Source organism: Piliocolobus tephrosceles, chromosome 16, assembly GCF_002776525.5.
Source record: "Piliocolobus tephrosceles isolate RC106 chromosome 16, ASM277652v3, whole genome shotgun sequence".
NCBI lineage: Eukaryota > Metazoa > Chordata > Mammalia > Primates > Cercopithecidae > Piliocolobus > Piliocolobus tephrosceles.
Genome location: NC_045449.1, coordinates 57,466,306 through 57,478,497, shown reverse-complemented (window position 1 = coordinate 57,478,497; position 12,192 = coordinate 57,466,306). Strand labels below are relative to the sequence as shown.

General features: G+C 48.4%; 1 protein-coding gene and 1 pseudogene across 2 annotated transcripts; one reads left to right on the top strand and one right to left on the bottom strand.

Moving 5' to 3' along the window:
• The first annotated feature begins 937 nt into the window (after nt 1–937).
• Nucleotides 938–1,355, top strand: LOC111527610 (annotated as a pseudogene).
• Nucleotides 1,356–4,057: 2,702 nt separating this feature from the next.
• On the bottom strand, nt 4,058–12,192 carry LOC111527609 (translational activator of cytochrome c oxidase 1). Of its 2 annotated transcripts, none has more exons than XM_023194007.3 (5): nt 11,695–12,190; nt 7,783–7,889; nt 5,965–6,092; nt 4,956–5,133; nt 4,058–4,618 (listed from the first exon to the last, which is right to left on the bottom strand). In XM_023194007.3, exons 1-5 carry the CDS (start codon nt 11,972–11,974, stop codon nt 4,418–4,420), a joined length of 894 nt encoding a protein of 297 aa, XP_023049775.1. In that variant the 5' UTR covers nt 11,975–12,190; the 3' UTR covers nt 4,058–4,417. The 2 variants fall into 2 exon arrangements, with proteins under 2 accessions (XP_023049775.1, XP_023049776.1); XM_023194008.3 differs by lacking the exon at nt 4,058–4,618 and adding an exon at nt 4,637–4,860 and having other exon boundaries at nt 11,695–12,192.

Sequence of the window (12,192 nt, the reverse complement as noted above, 5' to 3'; positions counted from 1 at the left end):
TACTTAGTGAAAGTGTTTTATAGGTTTGTTGGGAAAATCAAATAAATAACATGTAAAAGTATTTTATAAATTATGAAGCTGCATATAAATGCAAAGTTGCTCTTTTTTAATGATAAGCAATTCAGATATTTGGGCAAGTGGCATAACTATGGATTATTTCACTGGTTTTCTTCCTCGTAGCCCTTGTTCTCCAGCTATTGACACAGTAATTCTTTTCCTAGAAGCTGAAGCTGTCATTTACAGTAAATTTTGTTTTAGTTCTTTGCCATCCTTATTTACCTAAGGCTCCTTCAGGAAAATTACTCTGAGCTCAGAATTAGCTGAAATAACTTATAAATAGGTGTATAACAGGGATCAGAAAGCCACTTTAGGCCCAACATGCTTGACAGGCTCAGACGCAGGAGGTGGGAGTTCCTGGCCCTTCTAAACCCAGAAGTGACTATTAGGAGCAAAAGGTACCAAGGGCCTTATTTCCCACCAGCCAGGCTTCTTATTCAGCCCTCACTCTTCTTTCTGTTCACGTTTCCTCTTCAGTTCTCAGTGCCACATCATTTGGTATCAGAGATGAAAAGGATCTAGGGCTGGTTGTTCTCAGAACCAAGCTTTCAAAACCAGCTTGTGGTAGCCCTTCTTGAGAGCAGATCAGATCAATCTTCTCATTGGTTCACTCTGACCAATCTCAGGATGCATAGGGACCCAGGCAAAGCAGGCCCTGGCAAATCCCTTTTCTTTTTCTTTCTTTTTTTTTTTTTTTGAGAGACAGAGGCCGGGTGCCGTGGCTCATGCCTGTAATCCCAGCACTTTGGGAGGCCAAGGTGGATGGATCATCTAAGGTCAGGAGTTCGAGACCAGCCTGACCAACGTGACGAAACCTGGTCTCTACTAAAGATACAAAAATTAGTCAGGCTGGCATGGCCCAGGGCGGTGTAGGGTCACCATGGTGAAGCTGCAGCAGCTGCAGGTGCAGGAGGTGGTGGACTCCATGCTGAAGAGTCTGGAGAGAGAGAATATCTGGAAGATGCAGGGTCTCATGTTCCGAGGCAGCACCAGCTGTTGTGAGGACAGCCAGACCTCCATGCAGCAGGTGCACCAGTGCATCAAAGCACTGCCATGTGCCTCTGGCTCAAGCCCAGGCTTTGGTCACCAGTGAGTTGGAGAAGTTCTAGGACCACCTGGCCTGGTGCACCATGCATTGCAATGACAAAGTCAAAGATTCTATAGATGCTGGCAGTAAGGAGCTTCAGGTGAAGCAGCAGCTGGACGGTTGTGTGACCAAGTGTGTGGATGACCACATGCACTACATCCCAACTATGACCGAGAAGATGAAGGAGGCTCTCTTATCCACTGGGAAATAACAATCTTTGCCAGTGGCCATTGGGGCTGAGGGCAAGAATATATTTTTTATAAGGAATTGGGAATTTTAGTCTTTTAAGCAAAGTTTATGAAGAAACGAAGGATGGCCACAAGTGTAAGACATATGTCACTTGCCTCTAGGCACTGGTTCTTTTATGTTTCAGTCCTGAAAAATGAAATGGAAAAAAGTGGTACTAAATTGGGTCAGAGATACTGCAGTAGAGTTTTAGAGCTTATATGTCCTGTGGCCAGTGCTTGTCCTGCCAGTAAGGATCTCCCCTGTAACAAGCCAGAGCCCCCCAAGGTACCAGACTCTTCTTACTACACAGGTACCAACAGGCTGGCAGGTTAGAGTTGGCGGAGTTTAAGGAGAGATATTTTATCTTTGTTGACAACATCCTGTTTACCAGAAGTGTCACCACACCATTTTCGGTAAGTTGTAAAACAACATTGATGAGGTCACTCACTTAGAAGGGCAACAAAGTTTTCTGGGTCTTTGTTTTCTTGGTTTGGTGTAATTTATACAAGGCGATACAAGTTGATTTTAAGATGTGGAATTGGGAGGGAGACTAGTTTGGATAAGAACTTGGAAAGGTTCCTTGTGGATCCCCATTTCTGGTCATCAAGATGTGGATGTACATTTCTTAAAATTATTACATGCCGCATCTTTCAGCCTGGAGACCATGCAAAAACATGAGCGGTGACGACACACTAATTATGGGAAGCATAATTACTGGCTGACGGGCCCTGAGGCTGTGTGTAGCAAAATGACAGGAAAATCTTGCAGTAACACTTTCCCGGTGAAGAGAAGGGGGTTTTGATTGTGATATATACTAGTATCTAGGAATGAACAGTAAAAGAGGAGCAGTTGGCTACTTGATTACAACAGAGTTATGAAGTACTGGATTTGGAAAAACCTGGTTTTTATAGAACGGATGGAATGAAAGCCTAAACCTAGCATTGCCTACTCAGCTCCCTGAATTAACAGAGCACTATTGACACAAAGCCCGGCAACAGGAAATTCAAGGGAGAAAACGTAAGCAACTTGGGCTAGGATGAGTCGACTCCCTTAGAGCAAAGGAGAGGCAGACCCCATTACTAAATACCATTTTTGCCTGGGGCTTTCGGAACTTGCAGTGTTCCTGCCCCAGCATGGCACCTTATTCTTTTGATAGCAACCTCATTGTATTTTCACTAACTTATTACTTGAAATGATAATAGAGCCTGTCCATTTGCTGTTTCCAGGCTGTGATATATTTTCCTAGTGGTTTGGTTTTAAAAATAAATAAGGTCTAATTTTCTCCCCTCCCCCCAACAAAAAAATTAGCCAGGCATGGTGGTGCCTGCTTGTAATCCCAGCTACCTGGGAGGCTGAAGCAGGAGAATCGCTTGAACCTGGGAGGTGGAGGTTGCAGTAGCCAAGATCACGCTACTGCACTCCAGCCTGGGCGACACAGCCAGACTCTGTCTCAGAAAAAAAAAAGCAGAGACAGACTCAGCCAGGCGCAGCAGCTCATGCCTGTAATCCCAGCACTTTGGGAGGCCAAGTGTGCAGATCACTTGAGCTCAGGAGCTCGACACCAACCTGGACAATATAGTGAAACCCCATCTCTACAAAAATATATATAAATTAGCTGGGCGTGGTGGCATGCACCTGTAGTTCTAGCTACTTGGGAGGCTGAGGTGGAAGGATTGCTTGAGTCCAGGAGGTCAAGGCTGCAATGAGCCAAGATTGTGCCACTGCTCTCCAGCCAGGGCAAGAGTGAGACTCTGCCTCAAAAAAAAGACAAGAGTTCTCACTCTGTCACCTAGGCTGGAATGCAGTGGTGCAATCATAGCTCACTGTAGCCTCAAACCCCTGGGTTCAAGTGATCCTCCCGCCTCAGCCTCTGGAGTAGATGGGATTATAGGTGTGAGCCACTGCCAAGTCCCTTATCACTGGCACTCGCTTTCCAACTGGGCTAGAACCTTAAGCTGTTTGGTGAAAGAAGGGCACAGAAGTCACACAAAGAGAGCAACAGATGATTGCACAGCAGCTCACACTGCCCTGGGGCAGCTCCAGGAAAGAGCAGTCCTGTGTTGAGGTCCTACCTTCTAGAGCAGGATCTAACACAGGATACCAGTTGAATAGCTTATGTTCTAGGTAAGTACAATTCTTGGTGCATAGCTAGTGTTCCAGAAATATTAGTTGCATGAATGAATGACAGGTTTAGGTCGTAAGACCAGCATTAGACCATGGAGTGCCGGGATACAACTACATTTCTATGGCCAATCAAAAAAAATAATCCTGGGACTGTAGTAGTAGAGCTAAGCCTAGGGACTTGAAAGTTAGTCCAGAGGATCCCAACAGCTGCACACAAACTCAGGAAGACTCAAGAGCCATACAACAGCAATGCAGCAACCAATAATCACTGTTATTATTAAGAGTAGTTTCTAGGCCGGGCGCGGTGGCTCAAGCCTGTAATCCCAGCACTTTGGGAGGCCGAGATGGGCGGATCACGAGGTCAGGAGATCGAGACCGTCCTGGCTAACACTGTGAAACCCCGTCTCTACTAAAAAATACAAAAAACTAGCCGGGCGAGGTGGCGGGCGCCTGTAGTCCCAGCTACTCGGGAGGCTGACGCAGGAGAATGGCGTGAACCTGGGAGGCGGAGCTTGCAGTGAGCTGAGATCCGGCCACTGCACTCCAGCCCGGGCGACAGAGTGAGACTCCGTTTCAAAAAAAAAAAAAAGGGTAGTTTCTAGTACATAGTGCCTCAGGGCACTTACAATTCCCACAGAGGCCAGCTACCCAACATCAGAGTCTGACCAGCTGGGTGGTCCTGCCTTGCATCCAAGAGAGTGTCGGGACACTCACCCGGATGGCTCTGAGATAGTAGCAGAGCTGAGAAGGAGGCCCTACAAGTGAGATTCCTTTGGCTTCAAGGTCACAAGTCCTGGCTTTGGGCCTCCTGGTGTGCTGAGCCTCCCACTGGCTTTACTCTCAGAGATTGCTGCAGAAGCCTGTGTGCTGGAATGGGCTGCCACATTTCTAGGAAGGAACCCGGGAGCACATATAGCCTGGTTATTCAATGTTGTCATAGACGTGAATCACATCTTCATGGTTGCCGAGAGCCTGGATGAGATGAGCGGCCTGTTCCAGATCGGGCTCGGCCAGCTGCACCTTTGAGTTGGGGATGAACTCTAGTGCACAGGACATAGAACACAGGCCCAGGGAGTCCAGTTTCTTCCTCACTTGGTGCAGTGAAGAGGCATCACAAATAAACTAGGGATAAAGGAAAATCAGGAGGTGAGGAGCCAGGAGGTAATGAGACAAAGCAACACAGGACCTTGCAAAGTCCTGAATGTCAGTACTGGAATGGATCGCTGGGTTTGAGATCTTCACTGGCAGGGATATCATTTTCAATGTTTTGACTCTTTCTCATAGTCCTCACGAGAGTCGGACCTATTCAGTATTCACTCAATAAATGTTTGTACGATATGTGAACTCTTTGTCTCATCCGTACCCTGGGGCACAGGAAGGAAGAAACCAAGAGGCATGTGTAAGGCATCTATCGTGGTCCTCCCAGCAGCCCACCAAACACCCATGTTTTCATGCTTACTTGAAAAACGTTCCTTTCTTCTTCGTCTTCAGTTTCCTTGACATCCTCAGCTCCTGCTTCAATTGCCAGCTCCAGGGCACGCTCTAGGTTCACAGCCTTCTTCTCTCTGTCCTCCACTCCAACCACAATCACCCCCTTTTTGTCAAAAGAGTGACGAGCTCCTTCAGCCATCACTCCTCTGACAGGGAAGGAAACAAGCTGGCATGAGTGGATGCCTCTAGACACTCAGCCTCCATAAAGCTCATCATTCTATATCACTGTCTCTTTCTCACCCAGTCTATGGAGTACACACAGACATGGAGCAGATCACTTCCTCAAGGAGGAAATGCAGCTGCTGCTGGATAAGGGAACAGCCCAAGAATGTTCCCACACTCAATTTTCTGCCTTGATTGCAGTTTGGAGGAAGCAGACTTTGCTCATCATTTCCTGTGCCATTAAGATGCCAGTACTAGTGGAGCATTTTAAGATTTGGGCATTATATGGCTACAGATGGGGATAATAGGACAAAGACCCCCTTGTACACCAATGAACAAGTCTTTGGGATTCTGCTAGTACAGACAACATTAAGGGAAAGTCAATTAACTCACTGGATTCTGCTAAGGAGGAAGTGTGCTTAAAACCTGAAACATGGCCAGGTATGGTGGCTTCCAGCACTTTGGGAGGCTGAAGCAGGTGGATCACCTGAGGTCAGGAGTTCGAGACCAGCCTGGCCAACATGGTGAAACCCTGTCATCTCTACTAAAAATACAAAAGTTAGCTGGGCGTGGCTATGGGTGTCTGTAATCCCAGCTACTCAGGAGGCTGACGCAGCAGAATCACTTGAGGTAGAGGTTGCAGTGAGTCGAGATCATGCCATTGCATTCTAGCCTGGGTGACAAGAGTGAGACTCCATCTCAAAAAACAAAAAACAAAACCCTGAAACACTAGCAGAGATCAACAGTACTTGCCTTGCAGAGAATTGGAACATAAAGGCTCTGTCCCCTACCACTCCCCACGGACACACACTTACCCATTCTTATTCAGGATATGTCTAATGTCTGATTGACACTTATGGCCACTGTTAGATAATGCCTCGATGAGCAGAGAAGAGCCACCCGGGCCCCGACACGCATACAGCAAATACATGTCCTTGGTTTTCTGCAATAAACGACACAAGCACATTTTTCTGTTTCCCAATTCCCTCCCACATGTCAGCCCAGAACTACAAGTATTGCAAAACTAACTTCATGGGATGGACTCTCTAGGCTGGAGCCTGAGCTCTCAATCTTTATTTTTGTCCCCACCCTCTGAGAGGAAACCCTAGAACCAACTTTTGAGCTAACAGGAAGTACTACCCCTAACTTGGAAGGAGTGTTTCTCCAGTCCCTGAACAATCCACAGCCATTCCTCAGCTTTGCTTCCTACCGTCCCTAACCAAACGCCACATCTAGTCCGCACCCACTCCCACTCAGACTCATCCTCTTACACTCCCATCCTGTAAGAAACCCACCGGTCAAGTCTCAAGGCTCCTACCCTGGGCTGCTGAGTACTGCTGTGAAAAATCACACACCTAGGCCTTGTCATAAGAGCTGCTGAAAACAGCATGGTCTCAAAAATCAAACAATTAATCCAGAGCTCTAGGGACTAATCTCTTCTGGACCTTCCATGCCCCTACTCATCCTTTGTCCATGTATTCAATATTTCCCCACTCCAAGCACCCTGTCCTGCAACTTTCCAGGAATTCTTAACTCATAACTTCTCCCTTCCTCTTTCACAAAGGAAAAAAGGGCCACTAGGTGGGGAAAATAGTTGCTGTCTCCACCTCCTTCTCTGCACCACGGCCTACGTGAAGGCAGTAAGCATAATGGTTAGAGCACAGGCTCTAAAGTCTGACTATCTGGTTTCAAGTCTGTCATTTTCTATGTGACCTGAGTCAAGTCACCTAACCTTTCTGTGCCTCCATTTCTACATACGGTGGTTTTCAGGATTCGATGAGATAACACACACACAGTTTTTATCCATGCTTAGCCTGCAGGAACTACTCAATAACTATGATCTATTAAGATAACTATTACTTCCTCAGAGCCTCCCTACCTGCCCCAGAGAAAGGTGTACCCTCACGTGGACTCTGTATATCTGCCCCTCCCACCATCTCTATCACCCCCACCCTCTCTCTTTCTACTGGCTTTTCTCCTTTAGGGTATAAACATCTAAGAAACAAAACCTTCCTCAACCTAACATAAGGGCTTTCTCCCACACGGCCCCTTCTTTCTATAATACCTCATCTCCCTACAACTTGGCTGAGCAGTCACGGGCTGTATGGCCCTGCATGCTGCCTATGCATCCTACTCCCAGTTGTGCCTCTAGAACAAATGACCAAGGACAGTGAGCTCCCAGAAGCCTCTAGGCTGAGGCCGTCAACTACATTGCTACCCTTCTTTCTGATATTTTTTTTTTTTTTTTTTTTTTTTTTTGAGACAGAGTCTCGCCCTGTTGCCCAGGCTGGAGTGCAGTGGCGCAATCTCGGCTCACCGCAAGCTGTGCCTCTTGGGTTTAAGCGATCCTCCACCTCAGCCTCCCAAGTAGCTGGGATTATAAGCATGTGCTACCACGCCCAGCTAATTTTTGTATTTTTAGTACAGATGGAGTTTCACCATGTTGGCCAGGCTGGTCTCCAAACTCCTGGCCTCAAGTGATCCGCCCACCTTAGCCTCCCAAAGTGCTGGGATTACAGTCGTGAGCCACTGCACTTGGCCCTCTCTGATAATTTAATGTGTATTTGGTGGCTATCCAGACATGAGCCCTGTAGAGGCTGTGATCAATAAAAAGCATGTCAAACAGTACGCACCTCCATTTTTAGCGCTGCCTCAATCGTTGACTTGGGCATATGTTTGCTGCGACACACCTCTAAAATATTGGCAAGGTTGCTGTTGTGCTCAGGGTTGGGGCCTCCTTCTGAGATTTAAAGAAAAAACAAAGAGTGAGCAAAGACATCTCATTATAACACGGGAGAAAAAAAGGGATTTCCAGCCCCACCAAGCCAAAGGAGTGGCAAATCACCATTTAGCTCTCAGTTACCTTAGAATACCTTAACTAGTGTTTGAGTGGGATATGGAGAAGTATTTTGGGGTTTTTTTTGTTTGCTTTTTGAGATGGCGTCTCACTCTGTTGCCTGGCTGGAGTGCAGTGGCACGATCTTGGCTTACTGCAACATCCACCTCCTGGGTTCAAGTGATTCTCCTGCCTCAGCCTCCCGAGTAGCTGGGATTACAGGTGCACGCCACCACACCCAGCTAATTTTTCTATTTTTAGTAGAGACCCGGTTTTGCCATGTTGGGCCAGGCTGGTCTCGAACTCCTGACCTCAGGTGATCCACCCACCTTGGCCTCCCAAAGTGCTGGGATTACAAGCGTGAGCCACTGCGCCCAGCCCAGAGAAATATTTTGGAAAAGTACTTTCTGTTTTTTTTTTTGAGACAAAGTCTCACTTTGTCACCCAGGATACAGTGCAGTGGCATGATTTTGGCTCACTGTAGCCTCAACCTCTGGGGTTCAAGCGACCCTCCTGCCTCAGCCTCCCAAGTAGCTGGGACCACCAGTGTGCACCACCACACCCAGGTAATTTTTTAAATATTTTTTGTAGATTCAGGTTTTCACCATGTTGCCCAGGCTGGTCTCAAACTCCTGAGCTCAAGTGATCTGCCTGACTCAGCCTCCCAAAGTGCTAGGATTACAGGCGTGGGCTACCACATCTGGCCAGAAAAGACCTTTTTCTTTTCTTGTTTTTTTTTTTCTTAAGACAGAGTCTCACTCTGTCATCCATGCTGGAGTGCAGTGGCACGATCTTGGCTCATCTTGGCTCACTGCAACCTCCCCCTCCCGGGTTCAAGGGATTCTTCTGCCTCAGCCTCCTAAGTAGCTGGGATTATAGGTGCCTGCCACCACACCCAGTTAATTTTTGTATTTTTAGTAGAGATGAGGTTTCACCACGTTGACCAGGTTGGTCTTGAACTCCTGCCTCAAGTGATCCACTCGCCTTGGCCTTCCAAAGTGCTGGGATTACAGGCATGAGGTACCGTGCCTGGCTAGAACCTTCTAATTCATTGTCTTTAGGGATGGTTTTCATTCTGCTATGTTTTAGCAATCTCCTCTTTGTGTCAGATGAAGAAGGGACATAGATGGTAACAACACTTCCTGGACTCATTACTGCTTACTCTACTACTTTGTGCATAATAAAAATAATTTTATTTTATTACTATTTTTGAGACAGAGTCTTGCTCTGTTGCCCAGGCTAGAGTGCCAGTGGCTCAATCTCGGCTCACTGCAACCTCCGCCTCCTGGGTTCACGCCATTCTCCTGCCTCAGTCTCCTGAGTAGCTGGGACTACAGGCGCCTGCCACCAAGCCCAGCTAATTTTTTTTTGTATTTTTTTAGTAGAGATGGGGTTTCACTGTGTTAGCCAGGATGGTCTCAATCTCCTGACCTTGTGATTCGCCCACCTCAGCCTCCCAAAGTGTTGGGATTACAGGTGTGAGCCACCACGCCCTGCACTTCGTGCATAATTATTGAAATGTTCACATGACATTGTAATCTGAGGGTATGGGCTGTATCTCATCATCTTTGTAGTACTAGTGGCATGCCTGGCACAAAATAAACACAATTAAGTTGGTTGAACTTGGGCAGGGTGCAGTGGCTCACGCCTGCAATCCCAGCACTTTGGGAGGCCGAGGTGGGTGGATCATTTGAGGTCAGGAGTTTGAGACCAGTCTGGTCAACATGGTGAAACCCGGTCTCTACTGAAAATACAAAAGAATTTAGCCAGGCGTCGTGGTGCACACCTGTATTCCCAACTACTCTGGAGGCTGAGGCAGGAGAATCACTTGAGCCTGGGAGGTGGAGGTTGCAGTGGGCTGAGATCACGCCACTGCACTCTACCCTGGGTAACAGCGTGAGACTCTGTCTCAAAAAATAAATAAATAGGGGCCGGGCGCGGTGGCTCAAGCCTGTAATCCCATCACTTTGGGAGGCCAAGATGGGCAGATCACGAGGTCAGGAGATTGAGACCATCCTGGCTAACACGGTGAAACCCCGTCTCTACTAAAAAATACAAAAAAAGAACTAGCCGGGCGAGGTGGCGGGTGCCTGTAGTCCCAGCTACTCGGGAGGCTGAGGCAGGAGAATGGCGTAAACCCGGGAGGCGGAGCTTGCAGTGAGCTGAGATGCGGCCACTGCACTCCAGCCTGGGCGGCAGAGCGAGACTCCGTCTCAATCAATCAATCAATCAATCAATCAATAAATGTTACTTGCATGCACTTAATATCAAGAATTTTGAAGAAAAGGAAGCAAACAAATACCAGGCATGAGCTGAGGGGGTAAATGAACATTAACTGAATGCCTATTATGTGTCATAAACCATAAACTACCTCAAGGTGGGTATTACCCTTGTTTCACAGAAACTCAACAAAGTTAAGCCACTTGTTCAAGGTCATAAGTTAGTCAGTGACAGAAACCAGGTCTTCCTGACTCCAAAGTCCAGAGTTTCTCTTTTTTGTTGTTTTTTTTTTGAGATGGAGTCTTGCTCTGTCACCCAGGCTGGATGGAGTGTAGTGGAGCAATCTCGCTTACTGTAGCCTCCAACTCCCCAAGCGATTCTCCTGCTTCAGCCTCCTGAGTAGCTGGCATTACAGGTGCGCACCACTACACCCAGCTAATTTTTTTTTTTTTGTATTTTTAGTAAAGATGGGGTTTCACCATGTTGGCCAGGCTGGTCTTGAACTCCTGACCTCAAGTAATCTGCCTGCCCCTGGCCTGGGATTACAGACTGAGCCACTGTGCCCAGTCCAAAGTCCATGCTTTCTACAGGACTTTTCCTTTACACCTACAAATGTCTGGCCCTAAATAGAAAAAAAGCCTTTTCAGCCGGGCGCGGTGGCTCAAGCCTGTAATCCCAGCACTTTGGGAGGCCGAGACGGGCGGATCACGAGGTCAGGAGATCGAGACCATCCTGGCTAACACGGTGAAACCCCGTCTCTACTAAAAATACAAAAACTAGCTGGGCGAGGTGGCGGGCGCCTGTAGTCTCAGCTACTCGGGAGGCTGAGGCAGGAGAATGGCGTAAACCCGGGAGGCGGAGCTTGCAGTGAGCTGAGATCCGGCCACTGCACTCCAGTCCCGGCGACAGAGCAAGACTCCGCCTCAAAAAAAAAAAAAAGAAAAAAAAAAAAAGAAAAAAAGCCTTTTCAGTGTGGCGACCTAAGGGAGAAAAGACATGGTTGCAAACCTACCTTCCAAGGAAATGCGTCTTGGGGAAACATTAATGAAGCAAACTAAGGCCTAAGCACTTAAGTGATAGCTTTACTCAGTGCCCCTGCCACAACAAATAAGGTACTTAAGGCGACTTCAGAAGAGTTGATTTGTCTCTTCAGGAGAGTCACACATCTGCCCTGACCCTTAGGACTTGTTTCTATTAAGTACCTAGCTAGACCAGGATGAAGTCACTTCTACCTTACCGGCTTATCTTCTCAAGAGCAGCTCCCTCTCTGACAAACTGGCCAGATGCTCAGCGTCTGGAAAGGTGAGTAAGGACTTCGAAGGTAAGTAGGTGTTTTGAGGATTTATGAGGCAGGCAATGGTGGGTACTGGGAAAGGAAAACAAAGTGAAGGGCCGGAGATCTAGGTGGGCCCAACTCCGAGTGGCAAGCGAGGCTGTGGGCACTGAGAGGGCAGCGGCAGCTAGTGGTGGGTGACGGTCGGGGTCTCACCTTTCACTGCCAGGCGGATGTTCAAACAGAGTTTGGAGAAGATGCGACTCCTTTCGACGTCCTTCGGACCCTTGATGTGCCTGACTTTGGACCACTTGTTGTGCCCGGCGGGGACAGCCGCGGTGAGGTGCAGCGTCCTGCCCGGTGCGGTACCGCAGCCCCGTGGCTCGGGGTGGGAGGGCCGGGGGTCACGCGGAGGAGCTGCCCCGACCCCGGGGCCTCGTGCCAGCAAGCATCGGGCAGCGGCCCTGCTTAGGCTGGCAGCAGCCCAAGCCGCCATCGGTCCCGACCCTAGGGTTCAAGCTGCTAGCAGCAGCGGCCAGCGCCGGCCCATCTATTCCATCGCCGGAACAAGCAGATCCGGACTCCTCGGCCGCCTGTGCCGGTCACCTGAGACCCAAAGGCTTGGGCCCGCCCGGGGCGGCCCAACAGCTAATGACCCTGCACCGTCCCCGCGGCAACCGGGACTGGGGGCCCTTGATGGCGTAGCACACTTCC

Bases quoted from the DNA above. Each gene is read 5' to 3' on its own strand.
- LOC111527609 (XM_023194007.3), bottom strand. From the start codon at position 11,974: ATGGCGGCTTGGGCTGCTGCCAGCCTAAGCAGGGCCGCTGCCCGATGC. The intron at 7,890-11,694 runs GTGAGACCCCGA...TTTAAATCTCAG, and splicing joins CATCCGCCTGGCAGTGAAAG to AAGGAGGCCCCAACCCTGAG. The intron at 5,134-5,964 runs GTAAGTGTGTGT...CTTCCCTGTCAG, and splicing joins CATATCCTGAATAAGAATGG to AGGAGTGATGGCTGAAGGAG.